At 40.5% G+C, this 21,054-nt stretch overlaps 1 protein-coding gene across 2 annotated transcripts in view; it reads right to left on the bottom strand.

Annotated features, from left to right (window-relative positions):
• Nucleotides 1–21,054, bottom strand: part of tfeb (transcription factor EB) — a 149,738-nt gene that overhangs the window by 25,680 nt on the left and 103,004 nt on the right. For both annotated transcript variants that reach the window (XM_062054778.1, XM_062054781.1), the window contains 4 exons: nucleotides 20,590–20,757; nucleotides 16,219–16,317; nucleotides 15,947–16,135; nucleotides 13,565–13,654 (listed from right to left, as the gene is read on the bottom strand). In XM_062054778.1, the coding sequence (XP_061910762.1) occupies nucleotides 13,565–13,654; nucleotides 15,947–16,135; nucleotides 16,219–16,317; nucleotides 20,590–20,757 (546 nt within the window). The remainder of the gene's footprint in view (nucleotides 1–13,564; nucleotides 13,655–15,946; nucleotides 16,136–16,218; nucleotides 16,318–20,589; nucleotides 20,758–21,054) is intronic.

The raw sequence follows: 21,054 nt of genomic DNA, 5'->3' as shown, positions 1-21,054 counted from the left end.
GTGCTAAATGTACTAAGCATAACGTTTCAACACATTTTACTAAAAAATCTATCTGTCTCATTCCAGATTTCTTCAGATATTTGGACTAGAAATGAGAGAAATAGAATTTTCCAGTGAGTCTTTATCTCTTAGCAGTTCATGTGGTGCACACCCGCCTCTCAGTATTGATCCGTATCCTAATTGAATCAATCAGTTGTTGAATTACACCTCGCCACACAACCGCGTGATATCAGACGGTCGCGACATGTATCGTCCCTGGTGAAATGGAATACAACATTGACGATATGCGAGGAGTTTGAAGAGCTATTCCCCGCCCCCACTCATGTGCGTCCTCTTAACCGGCGACCCGAGGCCGAGCGTTAAGAGACGGCACCGTCCTTCATTAAGATGGCCGACCCAAAAAGACATTGGCTTCTGGCAGGCGTCGGGCGTCTTACCAGCTGGATTTGTTCTCCTTCAAACACCTCCACGATGGCGTAGGTCTTGTTCATCTCCTTCATCCTCCGCCCCCCGGCACGGTTCGGGGCCTTCTTACACCTCGGCAGCGTGGACCCAGCGGTTCTTCTCGGTCCTCCTCTCTCCGCCACCAAACAAGAGTGAACTTTCCCCCGACTGGACTTTCAGCCTGTTTTTCCCTTTGCACAAATTGCCCTCATCCCCCTTCCCTCCTCCCTCTCTCCTCCACCTCCTTCTTTCCAAACATCTTGTAAACAAGTTGAACTCTTAACTGCTGGAAGTTTAATTGTTCCTTTCTACAATCTTTACTTGGCGTGTTGTTGTTAGCGCGTATAGAACCGCGTTTATTATTGAAGTCAATAAACGCACTTGTGTTCCACATCATAGCTTCAATCACATTTCAACCAAATTCTTTAATAAAACCAGAAGTCGTCGATACACATTCTGGATCACAGGTGTCAAACTCAAGGCCGGAGGGCCACATTCGGCCTGCCGAACATCCCCCAAATGAGGGTTGTTCCGATATTTTGATACTTTTCAAAAAAAGGGGAACATAACAAAATGTCATTATTGGTTTTATTGAAATAGAAAATCTTATGATACATGAAATATATGTTTCTTATTGCAATTAAAGAATAATTTCCTCCATGGCAACAAATAAAGTAAGTCTCTTACAAGTAACATCCCTGCAGGACGAGGAATAACTAAACATGCTTCACTACACACCGCAGGAGGATACAATAGCTAACCGCTAACAGCAAGCTGGCACCCTGAATGTAAAAAAAGTTGTCTAGTATGTTGAACATACTAGACAACTTGTCTTTTAGTAGTAAGTAAACGAACAAAGGCTCCTAATTTGTCTGTTGATGTATGCAGTAACATATTGTGTCATTTATATTCTATTATTTTTGTCAAAATTATTAATCTACTCAGTGTTGTTGCTAGGAGTTTTCAAAATGGGGTCCCAGGGACCCCATCAAGTCATAAAAATGGAGTCCCACAGTAAATTTATGGGGTCCCACTTTTTTGTAACTGTTTTGAAAACAACTGATAAATGTATGCATTATCCTGTTATATGGGTTATACTTGTATAGCGCTTTTCTACCTTCCAGGTACAGTATTTCCACATTCCCCCATTCACACACATGGTGGGAGCTGCCATCCAAGGCCCTAACCACGACCCATCAGGAGCAAGGGTGAAGTGTCTTGCTCAAGGACACAACGGACACGACTAGGGTGGTAGAAGCTGGGGATCGAACCAGCAACCTGAGGGTTGCTGGCACGGCTACTCTACCAACCGCATTCTATATTGTGTTATGGAAAAAGGTTGTCATAAACGTTACTTAATTTATTAAAAAACAATACAAAAGAAAACACATTTTTATGCATATGTAAATTTATTCAGTTATAAACTGAAAAAATTCACTTTCTTCATGGATCTAAACTTTACCACCGCCGGTATTTTTTTCTATATTTTTATTTAATAAGTTGTAGGTGTATTTATTTCAGTATAAAAGTGTAAAAAGTGTTTTGCTTCAGTCATGAAATGATGATAATGGTGTGCAAGGGCATACATGCTTATGACAAATTGAATTGATTATTCTCACCTGTATGTAGATCATCAGTCCTTTAAAAAGCGCCACATCTACACTTTCATGGCAAATAATGCCAACAAACTTAGAATTTGGCAAGTTAGTGTCAATGTCATTTAATAGAGTGGCACTCAATGCCTCTAGCATTTCATCTCTGGCTTGGTGATGGCCATAAGCTGTGTGTTCCGCTTTAAGAATGGCGGTATGTGGGGTGAGTGACGTGTGTAAGTGAGTGGGCAAGTTAGGTGAGGGAGCGCTAGCATGTTCAGGAGTGTTAATAGCATGGTGGATGTCCGCTTGGCTTTGTGGAGAACATAAATAAAGAGTTGTAAGAAATTGACGGCCTCGTCATTCCCCGCGCACCTCGACCACGGTCTGGGAGCCGACAAGCAGGAGGTAACATGATGTTTCTTGGTGCCTGGTGAGGCTGGATCTTTAAAAATCAGTGCACCCGGTCGTAAAGGTGTTCTTTTTATTAGCCCGTTTACATGGCGTGCAAAACATCTTTTCATCGTCATAAGTGAGTCATTTGCTTCGCTTCTTCAATCAATCAATCAATCAATGTTTATTTATGGGTTTATTGCTCACCATGATCAAAACAATAACACGCGGGAGTCCTAATAACGGAAATGCAGTATTTGTGATCAATTTGCGAATACAAATTTAAGAAATTGTACCAGAAAGTGCATTACTTTGAAGTCGACCAATAAATAACAATTAATAACAAAACACCGGCGGAAAGCGATAATCGATTAAAAAAAAAAAAACAAGCAAACCGGGCGGTAAAAAAAAAAAAAAAATCTGCGTCCATGGGGCGCGCGGACTTCCGGAAATTTGCATCCTTTCTGATTTCAATGCGTAAAAAATACAAAAACTGCGTTAACGCCAACACTGCTACTTGTTTATTTACTGTTAATATCTGCTTACTTTCTGTTTTAACATGTTCTATCTACACTTCTGCTAAAATGTAATAATCACTTATTCTTCTGTTGTTTGATACTTTACATTAGTTTGGCTGATACAACAAATTTTGATATCAGTCCAATACCAAGTCATAATTGACGTTCTCCTGTGTCCAGGAACGTATTTCATGACTTTATAAACAATAAAAAAGACGAAAGATTTTGTGATAATAAAAAATATCAATATAATTATTGTAGTATCTACTATGTACGGCTCTTGTACTTGGTATCGTTACAGTTGATGTCTGTGTAGATCCACCCATGGCATTTGTTTACATTCAGGAGCGCTAGCATGCTGTTACCGGTTAGCTGTTGTATCCTCCTACGGTGTGTAGTGAAGCATGTTTAGCTATTCCTTGTCCTGCAGGGATGATACTTGTAAGAAACGTACTTTATTCATCACCATGGAGGCGAGGATTAGTGATTTAGAAGTAGCTAAAACACAATCGACTGCGGATGGACATTAGCCGCTAGCTAGCTAACGGCTAACAAGAGCAGGAGCTAAGAATTTCTTGTAGAGCCGTGCTTTTTTTGTGTATAGCTTCCACTTTATCGCTAGTTTTTAAGCCAAAATGCGTCCAATCTCCTTTTTGTATCTCCACAATGTTTCTGCTTATAAGTACTCTGTGCATGTGCGTTGACTAATATGTGCGTCTTCTTGTATTACCAGCAACGTCACGACGTGAAGACGACTTGCCGTCATGTCCATAAAAATAAAAAATACCGGTATTTTTCAGAAGCAGTATAGTACCGTTTTTAATTAATTAGTACCGAGGTACTTTATCAATATCAGTACATTGTACAACCCTAACCCAAAGAGGTTTGATGAAACAATTAAAAACGAGGGTTGGTTGCTCAGGTTTACAGTACTTCCGCCACCCTGCAGGGGGCAACAGCAAGGCATATGTGCCACAATAAAGCAGCAGTGGGGTGAGTAGAAGAAGACAACTCATTCAACCCTAAAAAACAACTAAATGAGTTGCAAAAATCTGACTTTCAACAACGACTGGACAACAAATTATGAATGTTCTGCCCCGAGTCATTGTTTCAGCGGCGGACACAGTGTTCTAGCGTTCAGCAACGGTAGAAATCCACACGTGTAAGCTTTATCACGAAACATTGTAAGTGGATATTGTGCATAAAGACATTTAGTTTGTGTTGTATTGAAATTGCTGACTTTGTGATGTCTTTTGTGTCGGGTTACTGCCAGTGACAAACAGCGCTCAGAAACAATTAACATTTACTAAATATTTTGTACCTGTATATATCTGTGGCTTATAATCTGGTGTGGTTAATGTGTATAAAAATATTTATTTCTTCTAAAATTTGGTGGGTGCTGTTTAAATGCCGGTGCGCTCCATAGCCCGTAAAATATGGTAAGAGTGTTTTAATCGATTATTCGATAATCGAAAAAAGTACAGTGGTACCTCAACTTACGATCTCAATTGTTTCCATGACCGAGCTCGTATCTCAAATCAGCCCAGTCTTTTAAAATCAATTTAATCAGTACAATTTTAACATGCATTTTGAAAAGAAAAAAACAATACTGTTTAAAAACAATAAAATGTACTACAAAGAACTACAGTAGTTTTATGAAGTAACGTAATAATAACGTAGAGGATTTTCCTTGAGGAGCAGACTAAAGCAGTGTCTCCTTCCGGCTGCTTCTCTGTCGTGTAACAATAGGAACGGTTATTGTTGCGTATGTTGCACAGGGATGTCTTTGAGTGACGGACCGTAGAGGTCAGAGTTGACAGCAAGTGGTATTATTTCTGTGTAAGACCCAGTCAGCAACTCCAGTTTGTAGAGTCAGGGGACAGAACGGACTGAAACACGTTAAGGCAAACCATTAGCAGCTTCTCCATATTTTCATGGATAAATGTCCGGGGTTTGGATGTTGTTGGATTCTGCTTCAGAGACGTGCAAATTGATTGAAGGTTGAGTTTCTCCGCCGGGTCACCTAAACGGTTGGTCTTGTTTTAGATGGTTTAGTTTTCTTATTCGATAGGTGCTCGCCTTGGCACTAACTTTCTCAGTTCCGCTGGTTCGAGAGCAGAATTGTGTCGATGTCTAGCTGGGGACAATTACGACTTCAACCAGCAGCCTCGTAACTCGGATGTATGCTCGCAACTTAAAGCATAATAAAACGTAGAGAGAGCACTCGTATTTCAAAACACTCGTATGTTGGGGTACTCGTAAACTGAGGTACCACTGTAACCGGCAGATTACTCAAATACTCGACAGCTGCCGACCCAACTGTAAAAGTACATTTGCTATTCATCGCCAGTAGGTCTGAGAATAAAAATAACAACGAATACTAAAATATCTGCTTCAATTATGTATGAATCTGTAATAGTAATTACTATTGGTTTTGTGTTTCTTACTAATGTGACAAATAAATTGAATTACAGACTTTTTCTGTTCAAATAAAAAACATTTGATTGACTTATGATTTTCAAGCAAGTTATCCATGAAATTCTACTTTGTAAAAATGACAAATGACTTTACAGTAAAAGAGCTGCTCAGTCACCAGGATTTTACCGTAAAAAAAAACATGGTACTGTTTTTACATTTACAGTAATACAACACAACAACAACAACAACAATTGTGAAATAACATCATGAGCTGAAATCATCCATTTATATTCATTTATTACTCATGAATACAATCTGAGGGCAGCCATAACTGTGATGCCTCCCTAGATGAAAACGAGTTTGACACCCCTTAACTAAATGATTGTAACAATAAATATTATTAAAACAATATTACAAACAAACAAGACATGGAATCAATATTTATATACTGTATATACATACATACTTATATATACAGTCGCGATCAAAAGTTTACATACACTTGTAAAAAATATAATGTCATGGCTGTCTTGAGTTTACAATAATTTCTACAACTCTTATTTTTTTGTGATAGAGTGATTGGAGCACATACTTGTTGGTCACAAAAAACATTCATGAAGTTTGGTTCTTTTATGAATTTATTATGAGTCTACTGAAAATGTGAGCAAATCTGCTGGGTCAAAAGTATACATACAGCAATGTTAATATTTGGTTACATGTCCCTTAGCAAGTTTCACTGCAATAAGGTGCTTTGGGTAGCCATCCACAAGCTTCTGGTTGAATTTTTTGTTAGGGGCGGGGTGGTGAAGTTGGTAGAGTGGCCGTGCCAGCAATCGGAGGGTTGCTTGTTACTGGGGTTCAATCCCCACCTTCTACCATCCTAGTCACATCCGTTGTGTCCTTGGGCAAGACACTTCGCCCTTGCTCCTGATGGCTGCTGGTTAGCGCCTTGCATGGCAGCTCCCGCCATCAGTGTGTGAATGTGTGTGTAAATGGATGAATGTGGAAATACTGTCAAAGCGCTTTGAGTACCTTGAAGGTAGAAAAGCGCTATACAAGTATAACCCATTTATCATTTAATCTGACATCACATAGACAAAGATAAGACCTTCTGGAGGAAAGTTCTGTGGTCAGATGAAACACAAATTGAGCTGTTTGGCCACAATACCCAGCAATATGTTTGGAGGAGAAAAGGTGAGGCCTTTAATCCCAGGAATACCATCCCTACCGTCAAGCATGGTGGTGGTAGTATTAGGCTCTGGGCCTGTTTTGCTGCCAATGGAACTGGTGCTTTAAATGGAAGATTACCTCCAAATTATTCAGGACAACCTAAAATCATCAGCCAAGAGGTTTGGTCTTGGGTGCAGTTGGGTGTTCCAACAGGACAATGACCCCAAACACATGTCAAAAGTGGCAAAAGAATGGCTAAATCAGGCTAGAATTAAGGTTTTAGAACTGCCTTCCCAAAGTCCTGACTTAAACGTGTGGACAATGCTAAAGAAACAAGTCCACGTCAGAAAACCTACAAGTTTAGCTGAACTGCACCAATTTTGTCAAGAGGAGTGGTCAAAAATTCAACCAGAAGCTTGCCAAAAGCTTGTGGATGGCTACCAGAAGCGCTTGCAGTGAAACTTGCCAAGGGACATGTAACCAAATATTAACATTGCTGTATGTATACTTTTGACCCAGCAGATTTGGTCACATTTTCAGTAGACCCATAATAAATTCATAAAAGAACCAAACAACTTCATGAATGTTTTTTGTGACCAACAAGTATGTGCTCCAATCACTCTATCACAAAAAAATAAGAGTTGTAGAAAGTATTGGAAACTCAAGACAGCCATGACATTATGTTCTTTACAAGTGTATGTTTTGATCGCGACTGTATACACACACACACACACACACACACACACACACACACACACACACACACACACACACACACACACATCTAAATATATATATATATATATATATATATATATATATATATATATATATATATATATATATATATATATATATATATATATATATATATATATATATATATATATATATATATATATATATATATATATATATATATATATATATATATATTTATATTTACAGTATATATATATGGCTAATAGGCAGCAGACAACAAATAAAAGCAAATACACATACATACACAACAGACTACCGTATTTTCGGACTATTAGTCACTACTTTTTTCCTACACTTTGGATGCTACGGCTTATAAAACGCTGCTCCTAATTTATGGAGTTTTTTCTTGCTAACGACCATAAGGTTTTGTATTCAACAAAAAGTTTTCATAAAACACAGGGAGACACTGAAAAGGTGTGTAATTGTTCGCGCTATGGCGCCATCCTTTAGACGAGTTCGCTCACTGCAGGTGCTGGGCTACAGTATTCCCTTCCATTTTGTGCCTTGAACCGGAAGCAAAGGTGCCGTTCCGTCTTCTAGTTGTCAATAGCGTCTACTCGTATAGATTCTTGTAAGTTTTACAATATAACAACAATAATTCATACTGCCTAAACTGTCACATGTGTGATGTCTGTAGGAGTGTTTTTATGCATATTTGTATGTGCTATTGTAATGTGATCAAGCTAGCGTTGTTAGCATAAATTAATATTCTGACACTTTTACGAGTGTCTCTGTTAGTATTATTTACTTACAATGGCATTATTTTTGTATTGTTTCAGTTTCACATAATCCTCAGTAAATACACAAAAACGTCACAGTGGAGTTTTTGATTATGTTTACAGTATTTCCTTCCGTTTAGTGCCTTGAACCGGAAGCAAAGGTGCCGTTTTGTCTTCTAGTCGTCAATAGCGTTTCTACTTTTATGGATTCTTCACTCATCATTTCCAAGCAACGTTTGTAAGTTTTACAAAATAACTACAACAATTCATACTGACTAAACTTAGACTTAGACTTCCTTTTTATTGTCATTCAAATTTGAACTTTACAGTACAGATAAGAACGAAATTTCGTTACATCAGCTCATGGTAGTACAGGATAAAAAAAAGCAATAAGGTGCATATATAAATAAATAGGTTACTGTGCAGATAAATATATTGCACTTTTTCACATGCTTCCACGTTTATGGATGTATGTTATGTCTTTTTTATTCCAGCGAGTTAATCCATTTTGGGGGGAGTTGAGGGGATAATTTAATTATGATGCGTTCAAGAGTCTTACAGCCTGAGGGAAGAAGCTGATACAGAACCTGGAGGTTCTGCTTCGGAGGCTGCGTTCATTCATTCATCAACGTGAACAGCAGCGGACTCAGGACGCAGCCCTGGGGGGAGCCGGTGCTCAGGGAGATGGCACTGGAGGTGTTGTTGCCCACCCTCACAGATTGGGGTCTGTCTGTGAGGAAGTCAAGCAGCCAGTTGCATAGGGGGGTACTGATCCAAGGGGGGCCAGTTTGCTCACCAAGTGCTGCGGGATGATGGTGTTGAATGCAGGAACAACATCCGCACGTGTGTGTCCTTTCCTTCCAGATTTTCTAAGCTCAGGTGGAGTGCAGAGGAGATGGCGTCCTCTGTGGAGCGGTTTGGGAGATAAGCAAACTGGTATGGGTCGAATGTGGGGGGAAGTCTGGAGACAATATATTCCTTTACCAGCCTCTCGAAGCACTTCATTATGATGGGGGTGAGTGCAACGGGGCGGTAATCATTGAGGGAGGAGATTGTGGGTTTTTTTGGCACTGGAATGATTGTGGCCATCTTAAAACATGATGGTACCACAGCCTGGGTCAGCGAGATGTTAAAGATGTCTGTGAGAACCCCTGCGAGCTGGTCTGCACATCCCTTAAGCATCTTGCCCGGAATGTCATCAGGTCCCGGTGCTTTCCGGGGGCTCACTCTCCTCAGGGCTTTCCGGACATCCGCTATGTCCAGGTTGAGCGGCTGCTCATCAGAGCGAGAGATGGATTTTCTCGCCGGACTGGTGTTAAGTGCCTCAAACCTTGCAAAGTAGTTGTTAAGGTCATCTGGGAAGCTGATACTGTTGTCACAGGGACAGGGAGCAGTTTTATAGTCCGTGATGACCTGTATGCCCTGCCACATTCGTCTAGTGATTGTGGGGTTCTCGAAGAAGTCCTGCACTTTCTGACTGTGAGCACGCTTTGCAACCTTAATGGCACGGTTCAGGTTAGCTCTGGCTGATTTTAATGCCACCATGTCGCCAGACTTAAAAGCCTTGTTCCGAGCCTTCAGCATTGCATGTACCTCACTGTTCATCCAGGGTTTCTCGTTGGCCCGTGTGGGGATGTTCTTGATCACACCGACATCCTCTATGCACTTCTGAATGTATGCGGACACAGACTCTGCATACTCCTCCACACATGTGTGGTGATTTTCGGTGGCGGCTGCTTTGAACATGTACCAGTCTGTGGTTTCGAAGCAGTCTTGTAATGCTGACTTTTCCCTCTGGCCAGGTCCTCACCTGCTTCACTGTAGCTTGCTTCCTGATCAGCAGGGGCTTGTATGCAGGAATTAGCATCACAGATAGATGGTCTGAGGAGCCGAGGTGTGGGCGTGGTGCAGCTTTGTACGCTTGTTTAATATTACTATACACCAAGTCCAATCTGTTTCCACCCCTGGTTGCAAAATTCACATATTGATGGAAATGAGGGAACACTGTTTTCATGTTAGCTTGATTAAAATCCCCTGCCACGATGAAAACTCACTCTGGATGTGTAGTTTGCAGTTAATTGATGGAGCAGTACAAAGCATTCAAAGCTTCTTTGGTGTTAGCACTGGGAGGAATGTACACTGCTGTGAAGATCATAGCACTGAATTCCATGGGTAAATAAAATGGCCTGCATTTTATAGTTAATAGTTCAAAACATCAGGAGAGCAGTGATGTGATACTATCTTCCCATTATTGCACCAGTTGTTATTGACGTATATACAAACACCACCGCCTCGGGATTTACCGGTGAGAGTGCTGCTCCTGTCCGACCGAAACATAGTTAGCCCTTCGATGCTAACTGCCTCGTCTGGAACGGATGGTTTCAACCACGTTTCTGTTAGAAATATGGCGCAACAGTCTCTCATCTCGCGTCTTGCATATAAATCCAGCTTCAGGTAGTCCAGTTTGTTCTCCAGGGAGCGGACGATTGAAAGCAGGATGGAAGGAAGCAGCGTTCTGTGAGGATTAGCCTTTAGCTTTGTTGTTAGCCCAGCTCGGCATCCCCGCTTCTGCTTCCGATCACACCGCTTACGTGTCTTCCGTTGACGGTCCCCGCTGGTACTAGACTCCGCTGCGTCAAAGGCCGCTGGATGTAGCCGGCGTTGTATTCCCATGCTAGCGAGGAGGTCCAACGTACACGCATCTTTCAGTCCAAAACGGCCCAATCTATCCACATCCAGAATTGTCTGGCGGTCGTATGTGACCAAGGAGTGTCCACGCTGTAAGCCATCCATGAAATTTACAGAATTTTCCGGTATTTTTGCCAAATGTTCTATTTCTATCATGAGCGTCTGCAAGCCGCAGCCCGCCAGGGCGTCGCCATCTTGATATATGTAACATGTGACTAAACTGTCACATGTTTGATAGTAGTCTTTTCATACATATTTGTACATGCTATTGTAATGTGATCAAGCTAGCGTCATTAGCATTAGCTAATATCCTAACACGTTTACGAGTGTCTGTGTTAGTATTATTAACTTACAATGGCATTCTTTTTGTATTGTTTCAGTTTCACATAATCCTCAGTAAATCCACCAAAACGTCACCGTGGAGTGATTGAGTCTGTTTAGATGATTGGAGAGCTAGCTTCCGCAGCTAGTGGGTCCATGACGATGACTTCTGTTTTGTTTAATCATTCGTTTTACTGCCGTGGTGCAGACACTGCTTGGAAACAATTAAGGTATGTAAATAAACATTTACAGAATATTTATATTTATACCTGCGGCTTATAGTCCGGTGCGGCTAATATATGAAAATGAAAAAGAAAGAAAAATTCTAGAATTTGGCGCTCTATAGTCCAGAAAATATGGTAAAAACAGGTAATTTACAGTCACTAACATTTTAAATTACAATATTGGAATGAATGAGGTGAGATGTATTGTTTGTTCATGAGGTCAGGGGTCACTGATGTCATGTCTATGTTCTAGTTCAGTGATTGTCAAACTGTGGTCGTCGTCGTCGTCGGCGGTCACTCGAAACGAGTATGACTGTCCTCCGTCGAGGACGCCTGTGCGTGGAATCTTTTAATGTGGGGAGACTGGTGCACGGTCAGCCACCACACAGTCCTTGGCATTGAGCGGGCCAGGGTCCAGTGGCATGGAGACCAAGACGACTGGGGACCCGTCTTTGCTGCAGCCTTCATCCGCCTTCCCAGCCGTTGTGGTGCATTCCGCTGCCGCCATCTTCCGCCTGGTCCACCGTTGAGGCGGTTTTCACTATTCGCCCATAGCTGGGGTTATTTACCCATAGCTGGGACAGGGGTTGACTGGGCACCAGGGCATGTCCACACACCGGTGGGCCTGCATGCCCCGTCTCTGGGGCCCCCTGCTGCTCCGAGATCCCGTACAACTTAGCCTGGAACCGCGAGGTTCCAGTTACCGTGTGTGGCCACGAGGAGGCATGTACGAGTCTTGACAATGGAGAGGCTATGTACCGGCTGAGGAGGCTTATGCACTCGGCTCCTCTTTTCGCCCTCTGAGACAGAGGGCTAGCCGGCGGCACTAGCTGAAAGCAATGAGTATCAGGCAGAAGCAGCATGCAGCATAGCAAGCAAAAGCGGCATGCAGCATGCACTAACTACAGGTACTATTACTCCAAGGCTACTGCACTAGACGCATCACATCGCCCTGTGCGATGTTTTCTGCACACACACAAACTGTGGTACCTACGCCGGCTCCATCTAATGGTACGCCAAATATTTAAAGAATACATTTTTTAAATACAGTGTTTTATTTTTCATTATATTGGAACACAGTGTTGCTGTTCAAACTGTGTGTAATGTTACAGTGTCCAAAAATATGAAATATACTTGTTAAATAAAACATCTGCCTTGTTTTTAATGAACACTTGGGCCTACTAGGCTACTGTATTTTAACATTGGTCATTATGGTGGTACGTGGAGAGCCAAGTGAAACAAGTTTGACAACTAATGTTCTAGTTTAGCCCAAAGGTGGGCTTTTTCCATACCAAAAGTCATCAGAACCTTCCCCAAAGTTCTCCACACAGAAGAAACCAAAGAACTTATATTGCAATAGATCAGACCTGGGCAAAATAAGGCCCGCGGGCTATATACGCGGCCCATTAAGCTTTTCAATACGGCCCGGCGGACATTCTACATAATTTTTTTAGATCTTTAACATCAAAACTGTAGCCACTATTATGATGTGCAGTGCTGTTTTTAAATGACTGTAAGTCTTGAACTATAAAAAGTATTTCCATCCATTTTCTACCGCTTGTCCCGTTCGGGGTCGCGGGGGGTGCTGGAGCCTTTCTCAGCTGCATTCGTTTCAATGGTTGAAATCTGCGCTTTTGAGTGTCACAACAGCTCAGACGAGGAACAAACCAGTGTAGGCGGGGTTTGTTTTCAGAGTAGCTGCATGTGTCAGGAACTGATGCGGAAGCAAATTTTTACAACAAATGTCTGCATAAAAGCGATAATATATCATATTGTAGGTGTTTATTACCCGTTGCATTCATATTTTAGTGTTTGTTGCATTTTTGTTGTGTTTTGTTTGATTGTAAAAGATGTCCATCGAGTAGCTGGTCTCAGAAGTAAAATATGTTGTTAATATTCAGTGTTTTATTGTTCATAGTTAATATTGTAAATCCCACTTTCTTTATTTTCATGTACATTTTGGGTGTCTCATTCAGTAAAAAACTGTAAAATTCCATTCCGTTTTTTGGAGGGGGTCTGTCATAACTTTTTTAGAACTATATCAGACATTGTGACTTTTGGTATTAGTGTTCCTGAAAAAAAGGGTCCCAAACACACATACTGTACAGCAGATTTGCACAGCTAAATGTGTACATAAAATTTATACACACAGACATTGGCCCCCCAGCCACTGTTTTTTCTCTCAATGTGGCCCCCGAGTCAAAATATTTGCCCAGCTCTGCAATAGATGATGATGATGCATTGATGCATTCAGAAGAAACTAACCGAGTATTTAACTTATTGACTTATTTTAGAATATGAATGTCTCGACTTACTGTGTTGGGCATCTGGATGGGGTCTATGTAGGCCTGGATATCATCGTAACTGGACTGCATGTTGATGATGTCATCAATGACCTCCTCCATCTGAAAAAAACACACGTGAAATCTTGTTTTGTGATCATCATCATGACCTGGAGCTACTTTCATGGCAAAGAGCACAGAGGAACCGTCAATACGTCGAGTACCTCGGGTGAACTCACCTGCAGGAGCATGCTTCACTCCAGAAAATATTTCAAAAGGGGACTTCTGCTCCATGGAGACTCACTGCTGAGACTATGTCCGCCCAGTCAGACGGACCAAACCGAGGCAGAGCATTACAAGACGAGAGGTTTCGGTCAAAGTCTGTCAGGTTCAAAGGGCTTTGGCACGGCGCCGTTCCTCTGTCACTTGTTAAGTCGTAATTGCCGCTACAAGGCCATAATGAAGCGTTTAAACCTCAATGAAAGCCATTCTCAGTTAGTCAACACCTGCATTTAGGCAACTACTGTGCGCACGACACAAGTGTCTTTTATGGGGCCAGTTCAGGCGTTACAATGCTTCATAAAGTGTGAAGATAATGGGGATAATATTCAAACCTCATAATGTTATATATGTGCGCAGTAAGGTCATATTTCACGGATATTTTGGTTCAATGTGGTTCCTATAAAACAGTGTTTCTCAACCATAGGCTTCCCAAACATTTAATAACGTCAAATACAAATAAGGCAACAACAGAAGTATCCAACACTTCTCTTTTCTAAAGTAAATCTGTACAGCATATATAGATCATCTACATCCTATGTGTCAAAGTCAAGGCCCGCGGACCGGATCTTTATCTATGGCCCCCGGAATTATATTTGATTAGTGTTATAACCGGCCCGCAGGCCAGTTTTGTACTGTCACTGTTTTGCACGCACCAATACTCCATCAGTGTTGGCGCTAGGCATTTTCAAATGGGGTCCCAGGGACCTCATCAAGTCATAAAAATGGGGTCCCACAGTAAATTTTTGGGGTCCCACTTTGTGGTAAGCGTTTTGAAAACAAATGATAAATGTATGCATTATCCTGTTATATTTCACATTCTATACTGTGTTTCGGAAAAAGGTTGTCATAAACGTTAATTATATAAAAAAAATAATACAAAAGAAAAAATGTTTTATGCTTATGTACATTTATTCAGTTATAAACATTCATTCACTTTCTTCTTTTCTTCATGGATCTAAACTTTACCGCTGCCTGTATTTTTTTCTATACTTTTATTGTAATATTTTCAAAATGTGTTTGTTCTATTTTTAGCCAAAGTAAGACAAAGAAAACAATCTGAAGTTGTCTTTATTTTTTAGTTTTAGTTTAGTTAGCCCCTAAGCTAAAATTTGTTTGACACCCCTGGTATTGGCGGTACTCGGTTATAATACACTTTTCCACCACTTGTGGCAGTAATGGCGATATGACAACAAACAGAAGAAGTCTGAGGCTAAAGTCATAGAGAAGCTCCTTAAGCGCAAAAAATTATGACTAAAGAGATGAAGCTGTATTTTCATTTGCACTTTAATAGTTATTGGGTTTATTCAAGAAACATATATATTAACATTATTTATTATTAATTTAAGTGGAATGTATTTATTTTAGCACTTTGTTCATCAGTCCCTTTTTGTGCAGTGTATTTAAAAAAGGGTGTTTAAAAATGTGATTTTAGAATGAATTGTGATTCTTATTTGAACGATTCTTAATCGATTTAAAAAATAAAAAATAAAAAAAATAGATTCCTTTTTTTTTTTTTTTCAGTCTGTCTAGTCCAGCCACTCATACAAATCATATTGTTGATGTAGATGATCTATATCTGCTGTACAGATTTACTTTAGAAAGGAGAAGTGTTAAATACTTCTGTTGTTGTCTTATTTGTATTTGACTTTATTAAATGTTTGGGTAGAATTTTATTCAACAAAACCAGTTTTCTTTAAGTAATATAAAAATGTATCACAGCTTGTTTATATATGTTGTGGAAGAATGTGGTTAATTATAGAACTGGCATCAATGTTATTAAAAAAGTATTGATTTTGAATCGAGAATCGCTCTGATTTGAGAATCTATTCTGAATCAAATCGTGTGGTACCTAAAGATTCCCAGCCCTAATATTTAATCGGTATTTATTTTTGTAATCAGCCTGACCTAAGCCTTGATAATAATCTTCGTGATTAACACATGCTTTCATAATGACAAGGTTTATCCTGTTAAACTGTAAGTAAGTTAGATATAACTATTGAATACGATTAAAATCAAAAGTACGATTACTAATAATATTTGAGTGTGAGCCGGGCCCCCCTGTAGTGGAAGAGGTGGGCCCTGAGGTCAAAAAGGTTAGAAACTGTCCTGAAATGAAATGTAAAAACGTCCCACCTCTTTCTCGTGGCTGGAGCCAATGTTGAGCATGGCCATGGGGCTGTTGGGGGCGCTGTTGCCGCTCATGAGCTGCTCCGGTCGCCTGTGTGGAGACTGGAGGGGAGGGGGCAGGGAGGCAGAGCCCCCCGTGGGCCCCATGGCTGCAGGAGGAGAGGGCGGCATGGGGCCTGCTACGGCGTGAACCATCTAATAAAACAAAGTGAATGGATAACGGTGAAATAACGATGATATCATTGATGAACTGCTTGATGATGATGATGAGAACATACCTGTTTGGTGGCAAAGGTGGTAGAGAGGTACTCTTTCACCTGCTGCCGCCGAGACTGACGGATGTGGTAGTCGGTGGGATTCTCAAGGTGGGTCTGTACCTGCGTTACAAAGGAAAACACAGTATCCTTCATGTTACTGATACATCTTATTTAGGGAGTTCTGAATATCATTTAGAACAGGGGTGTCAAGTCTTTTTATTCCAGGGTCCGCATGGAGGAAAATCTATTCCCTGGTAAAATCATGGAATGATAACTTAAAAATACCGAAAACTTCAAAAATAGTTTTAGAACAGCTCACGTTATACTTAACAAACTCATCTTGCGACCCGTGGGCTGGATTAAACCTGTTTGTGGGCCTAATACCGCCCCCGGGCCGTACGTTTGACACCCCTGATTTAGAATAAAGTCATGGTTATGGAGTAAAAACGTGCTTGAGTGTACCAAGTGCAATCCTAATGTAAGCAATGGTTCACATTTCTTTGTGCAAAATAAAGTTTCTTACAACTTAGAGCTGGACCATTCTGAGAAGAAACATAATTGTTACTTTTAGACTGTCAATCTCGTCTCAAGACGATGCAATAATTTACTTTGAAAATATTTGTCTTCATGCAGTCACACTCAGAGCTTTTGTCTCCATCAGGGATTCTCCAACGTGTATCACTAGGGCAGGGGTCGGCAACCCGCGGCTCCGGAGCCGCATGCGGCTCTTTGATCACTCTGATGCGGCTCAGCTGTATACTTACTGACCCTCCCGATTTTTCCGGGAGACTTCCGAATTTCAGTGCCTCTCCTGAAAATCTCCCGGGCAACAATATTGAGGGCGTGCCGTGATAGCAGTGCCTTTAGCGTCCAATTTTACACTATCTGCGTGCCGGCCCAGTCACATGTTGTATGCGGGCTCGGCCCTACACACGTAATAGACTGCAAGGCATACTTAGTCAACAGCCATACAGTTCACACTGAGGGCAGACGTATAAAACAACTTTAACACTGTTACTAATATGCGCCACACTGTGAACCCACACCAAACAAGAATGACAAACACAATTCGGGAGAACATCCGCACCGTAACACAACATAAACACAACAGAACAAATACCCAGAATCCCATGCATCCCTAACTCTTCCGGGCTACATTATACACCCCCGCTACCACCAAACCCCGCCCCCCCCAACCCTGCCCACCTCAATCGACGCACGGAGGGAGGGGGGGGTTGATGTGTGTGTGTATGTGTGTGTGTGTGTGTGTGTGTGTGTGTGTGTGTGGGGGGGGGGGGGGGGGGGGGGGGGGGGGGTTGGGGGGGCGGGGGTTGGTGGTGTAGCGGGGGTGTATAATGTAGCCCGGAAGAGTTAGGGCTGCAAAGGATTCTGGGTATTTGTACTGTTGTGTTTATGTTGTGTTACGGTGCAGATGTTCTCCCGAAATGTGTTTTTCATTCTTGTTCGGTGTGGGTTCACAGTGTGGCGCATATTAGTAACAATGTTAAAGTTGTTTTATACGGTCACCTTCAGTGTGAACTGTATGGCTGTTGACCAAGTATGCCTTGCAGTCACTTATGTGTGTTGGCAGAAGCCTCATATAACATGTGACTGGGCTGGCACGCTGTATGTACAGGTTGTAGGGGCGCTAAAAACAATGCCATCACGGCACGCCTTTATTATTGTAGTTCAGGTGAAAATCAGCAGACATTCGAGAGAATAGTTGCCCTGAATTTAGGTAGTCTTCCTGAAAAACCGGGAGGGTTGGCAAGTATGACGCTATCAAGCACCATTCATATAAAACTTGCGGGCCGCACCAACATAAAATTTTCATATTAAGGTGCGGGCCGCAAAATAACGTCTTGCGGGCCGCGTGTCTGGTTTATACATAGCACAAAGCAAAAAAAAATTATTGTATGCAGTGTTATTTCATTTTAAATTTCAAAAGAGTTTTGTGGCTCCCATTGTTTTCCTTGAATTTGTGAAACGGGTCAAAATGGCTCTTTGAGTGGTAAAGGTTGCCGACCCCTGCACTAGTGGTATACGGGCTCCATCTAGTGGTACCCCAAAAAATCAGTGTTTTCTTATCCTATATTCAAACACAGTGTTACTGTTCAAACTGTGTCTAATGTTACAGTGGCCAAAAATATTAAATATACTTGTTAAATAAAACCTTGTTTTTAATGAATAGGTAGGCCTACTACGCTACTGCATTAAAATGTTGGTATCTATGGTGGTACCTGGAGAGCCATTTTTTTCTGAGGGAGTACTTGGTGAAAAAAGTTTGAAAACAACTGGTCTACGTCATGCTCTTAAACTGAAGAAATAACCGATAAAAACTACACAGTGTTTATAATGTAATGTAACTTATAATACATAATAATAACGCAAGTAACCATTTAAAAATATTTATTTCTCATTACTGTAGAATTGTTTAGCATCATACTGTAATTGGAAGATACATGACTTTGTTATAATAAATAATTAAAATGGGAAAGACCAAAATATAAAATGGACTCATTTCTGTAAGCAAAAATTTAACTTAAACAAAAATAATCTTAAAGCGAATTATTTTCCTGGTTGGAAAAACGAGGTCGGACGTTGTCTTTTTGTTCATTGGCATCACGTGATCACGGCATTCTCACTCGTTCGTCCGTGTTGATGGGCTCATATTGCCCATTAGAATTTGAAGCTGAAACATTACCACAACATATACATATTTTTTTCCTCCTAACTTTTGCTTTATTATTGTTTATTATGATTAGTTTGTATGTTGAGCACCTAGCAATGCTGCTAATGCTAATAGTGTTACAATAGAACTACATCAATCACTCGGCTTCTAAAACTTATTACTCATCCTCTTTGTATTCAGGCTCAAAAATCTAAGGTACTGGATCATAATTTTCCCAAAGTAATCGTTGTTGGCTCTCACAAAGGTTGCTTGATTAAAACATTGTTGTTGATGGGGAAGGGATCTGTGGTTCCTCCTCTACGTCACGGATCACGTGACTGGCTTCCTTGTATTCTCTCAAAATGTCTCAGGAATCTCCGTGAGATTGCTACTATTTTGATCTATTTATCTGCAAACTTTGGAAGTCTTTAGGTGTCATAAATCAGATATATATGATAGTAGCTTCAATATAGAAGGAACTTTTTTTCCCCACTTCTATGTTCATATATCAATTTCATTTGTCATTTCTAGGTATGGTTTTCTGCATGTAAAACTGTAAATATTGCCTATAAAATGTGTTTTGTGTTAATATTTTCCAGACCAGACCAGTGACTCTCCTCTTAATTATTTTTTTATAATAATACATTCTTGATTACTTTATACTTCTATCTTAAAGGTAATAATATGCGTGTTTTTATCCATCTTGAGATGGCTCCTCATTCAACATCTGTGACTTCTATCCTCACATTTGTTTTGAATAAAATGGACAACATTTTGCAGAAAGTCTTCATATCTAGGAACGTCGACATCCAAATACCTAGCAATGCATAATGTGCACAAACGCACCTTTGAAAGGCACACAAAAGCATCTTTGGAATCATTGGAGTGGTATCAGTTACTATCTGACACAGCTTATCTACATCACTGCTGCGTGTTCCATCTCCAAACATGTTCAACCACTCCTAACCCACCATGCACGCCCTCTTCCACCACATTTCTTTACCTTCCCTCAAACATGTCCTTCATGCGGCCTCCTGAGAGACTCAAAGACAATGGCAGCTGACGTATTAGCCACCTCCACTGCAGTTTGTTGACCAGGGCGGCCCTTGGCTAAATTGGGGCCCCTTGCAGAAATCTTTTTGGAGCCCCAATCCCCACTTACAACAGTTTTTCACACTTTTTTGTGCAAAACTATTTTCACACTATTTAACTCCATCTAAAATGTAATTTGATGCATTTGTTTTAAATAAAATATTGGGAATAACAAAATAACATTTTTAAAATACACTACAAGTTATAAAATACCGCTTTATTCCTGAAATCGCATTTTATAGAAATCCTTGGATTTTTCGCTGCTGTTGGTTTGGCTGCGCTTCTTTGTCGTCGTTAAAGCTAAGCGCTATCTTGAATAGACTGCAAAGACAAGATAATTAATGTTGCAACTGAGAAACTTTATTTTTTGGGGAAAATAATCATTAACTTAGAATTTAATGGCAGCAACACATTTCAAAAAAAGTCGGCACAGGGGCATTTTTACCACTGTGTTACATGGCCTTTCCTTTTAACAACACTCAGTTAACGTTTAGGAACAGTCAACACTCGATGTAAGGTCATACTTATGCAGAGTGATACATGACATTTAATGGAGTCCTTATTGATATGTTCTAGTCTGAATATCTAGCATATATCTGTGTAAACTCTCCTGTGAGGATTCAACTGACCTTAAGGATCTCCACTGGGACCTGCATGCTTTGGTAGTTCTGGGGGGTACTAATGGCCGCACTGGGGGCAGCTGGTGCAGCCATGCGATGCTGCATGTATTGTAAGGCTGCATGTTGCTGCTGTTGCCGCTCGCGCTGCTCCTCCTGCTGCAGCTGGTCTCGCATCAGCTGCGGAAACAAATGCGCACAATTAGCATGCATGCATGAAATGATGGAGAATAATGAAAAATATTACTGTATTTAATGACTGTATTCATCAAAGTGTTACATAGGGCTGGGCCGATAAAATGATATCAATATAAATTGCGATACACACCTAATTGATATATATATATACATACAGCATGTATATGTCTATATATATATATGTCTATATATATATATATATATATATATATATATTATATATATATATATATATATATATATATATATATATATATATATATATATATATATATATAT

Source organism: Entelurus aequoreus, linkage group LG01, assembly GCF_033978785.1.
Source record: "Entelurus aequoreus isolate RoL-2023_Sb linkage group LG01, RoL_Eaeq_v1.1, whole genome shotgun sequence".
NCBI classification, from domain to species: Eukaryota; Metazoa; Chordata; class Actinopteri; order Syngnathiformes; family Syngnathidae; genus Entelurus; species Entelurus aequoreus.
Note: the sequence above shows the minus strand (reverse complement) of the source record. Positions and strands in the feature narration are given on the sequence as shown.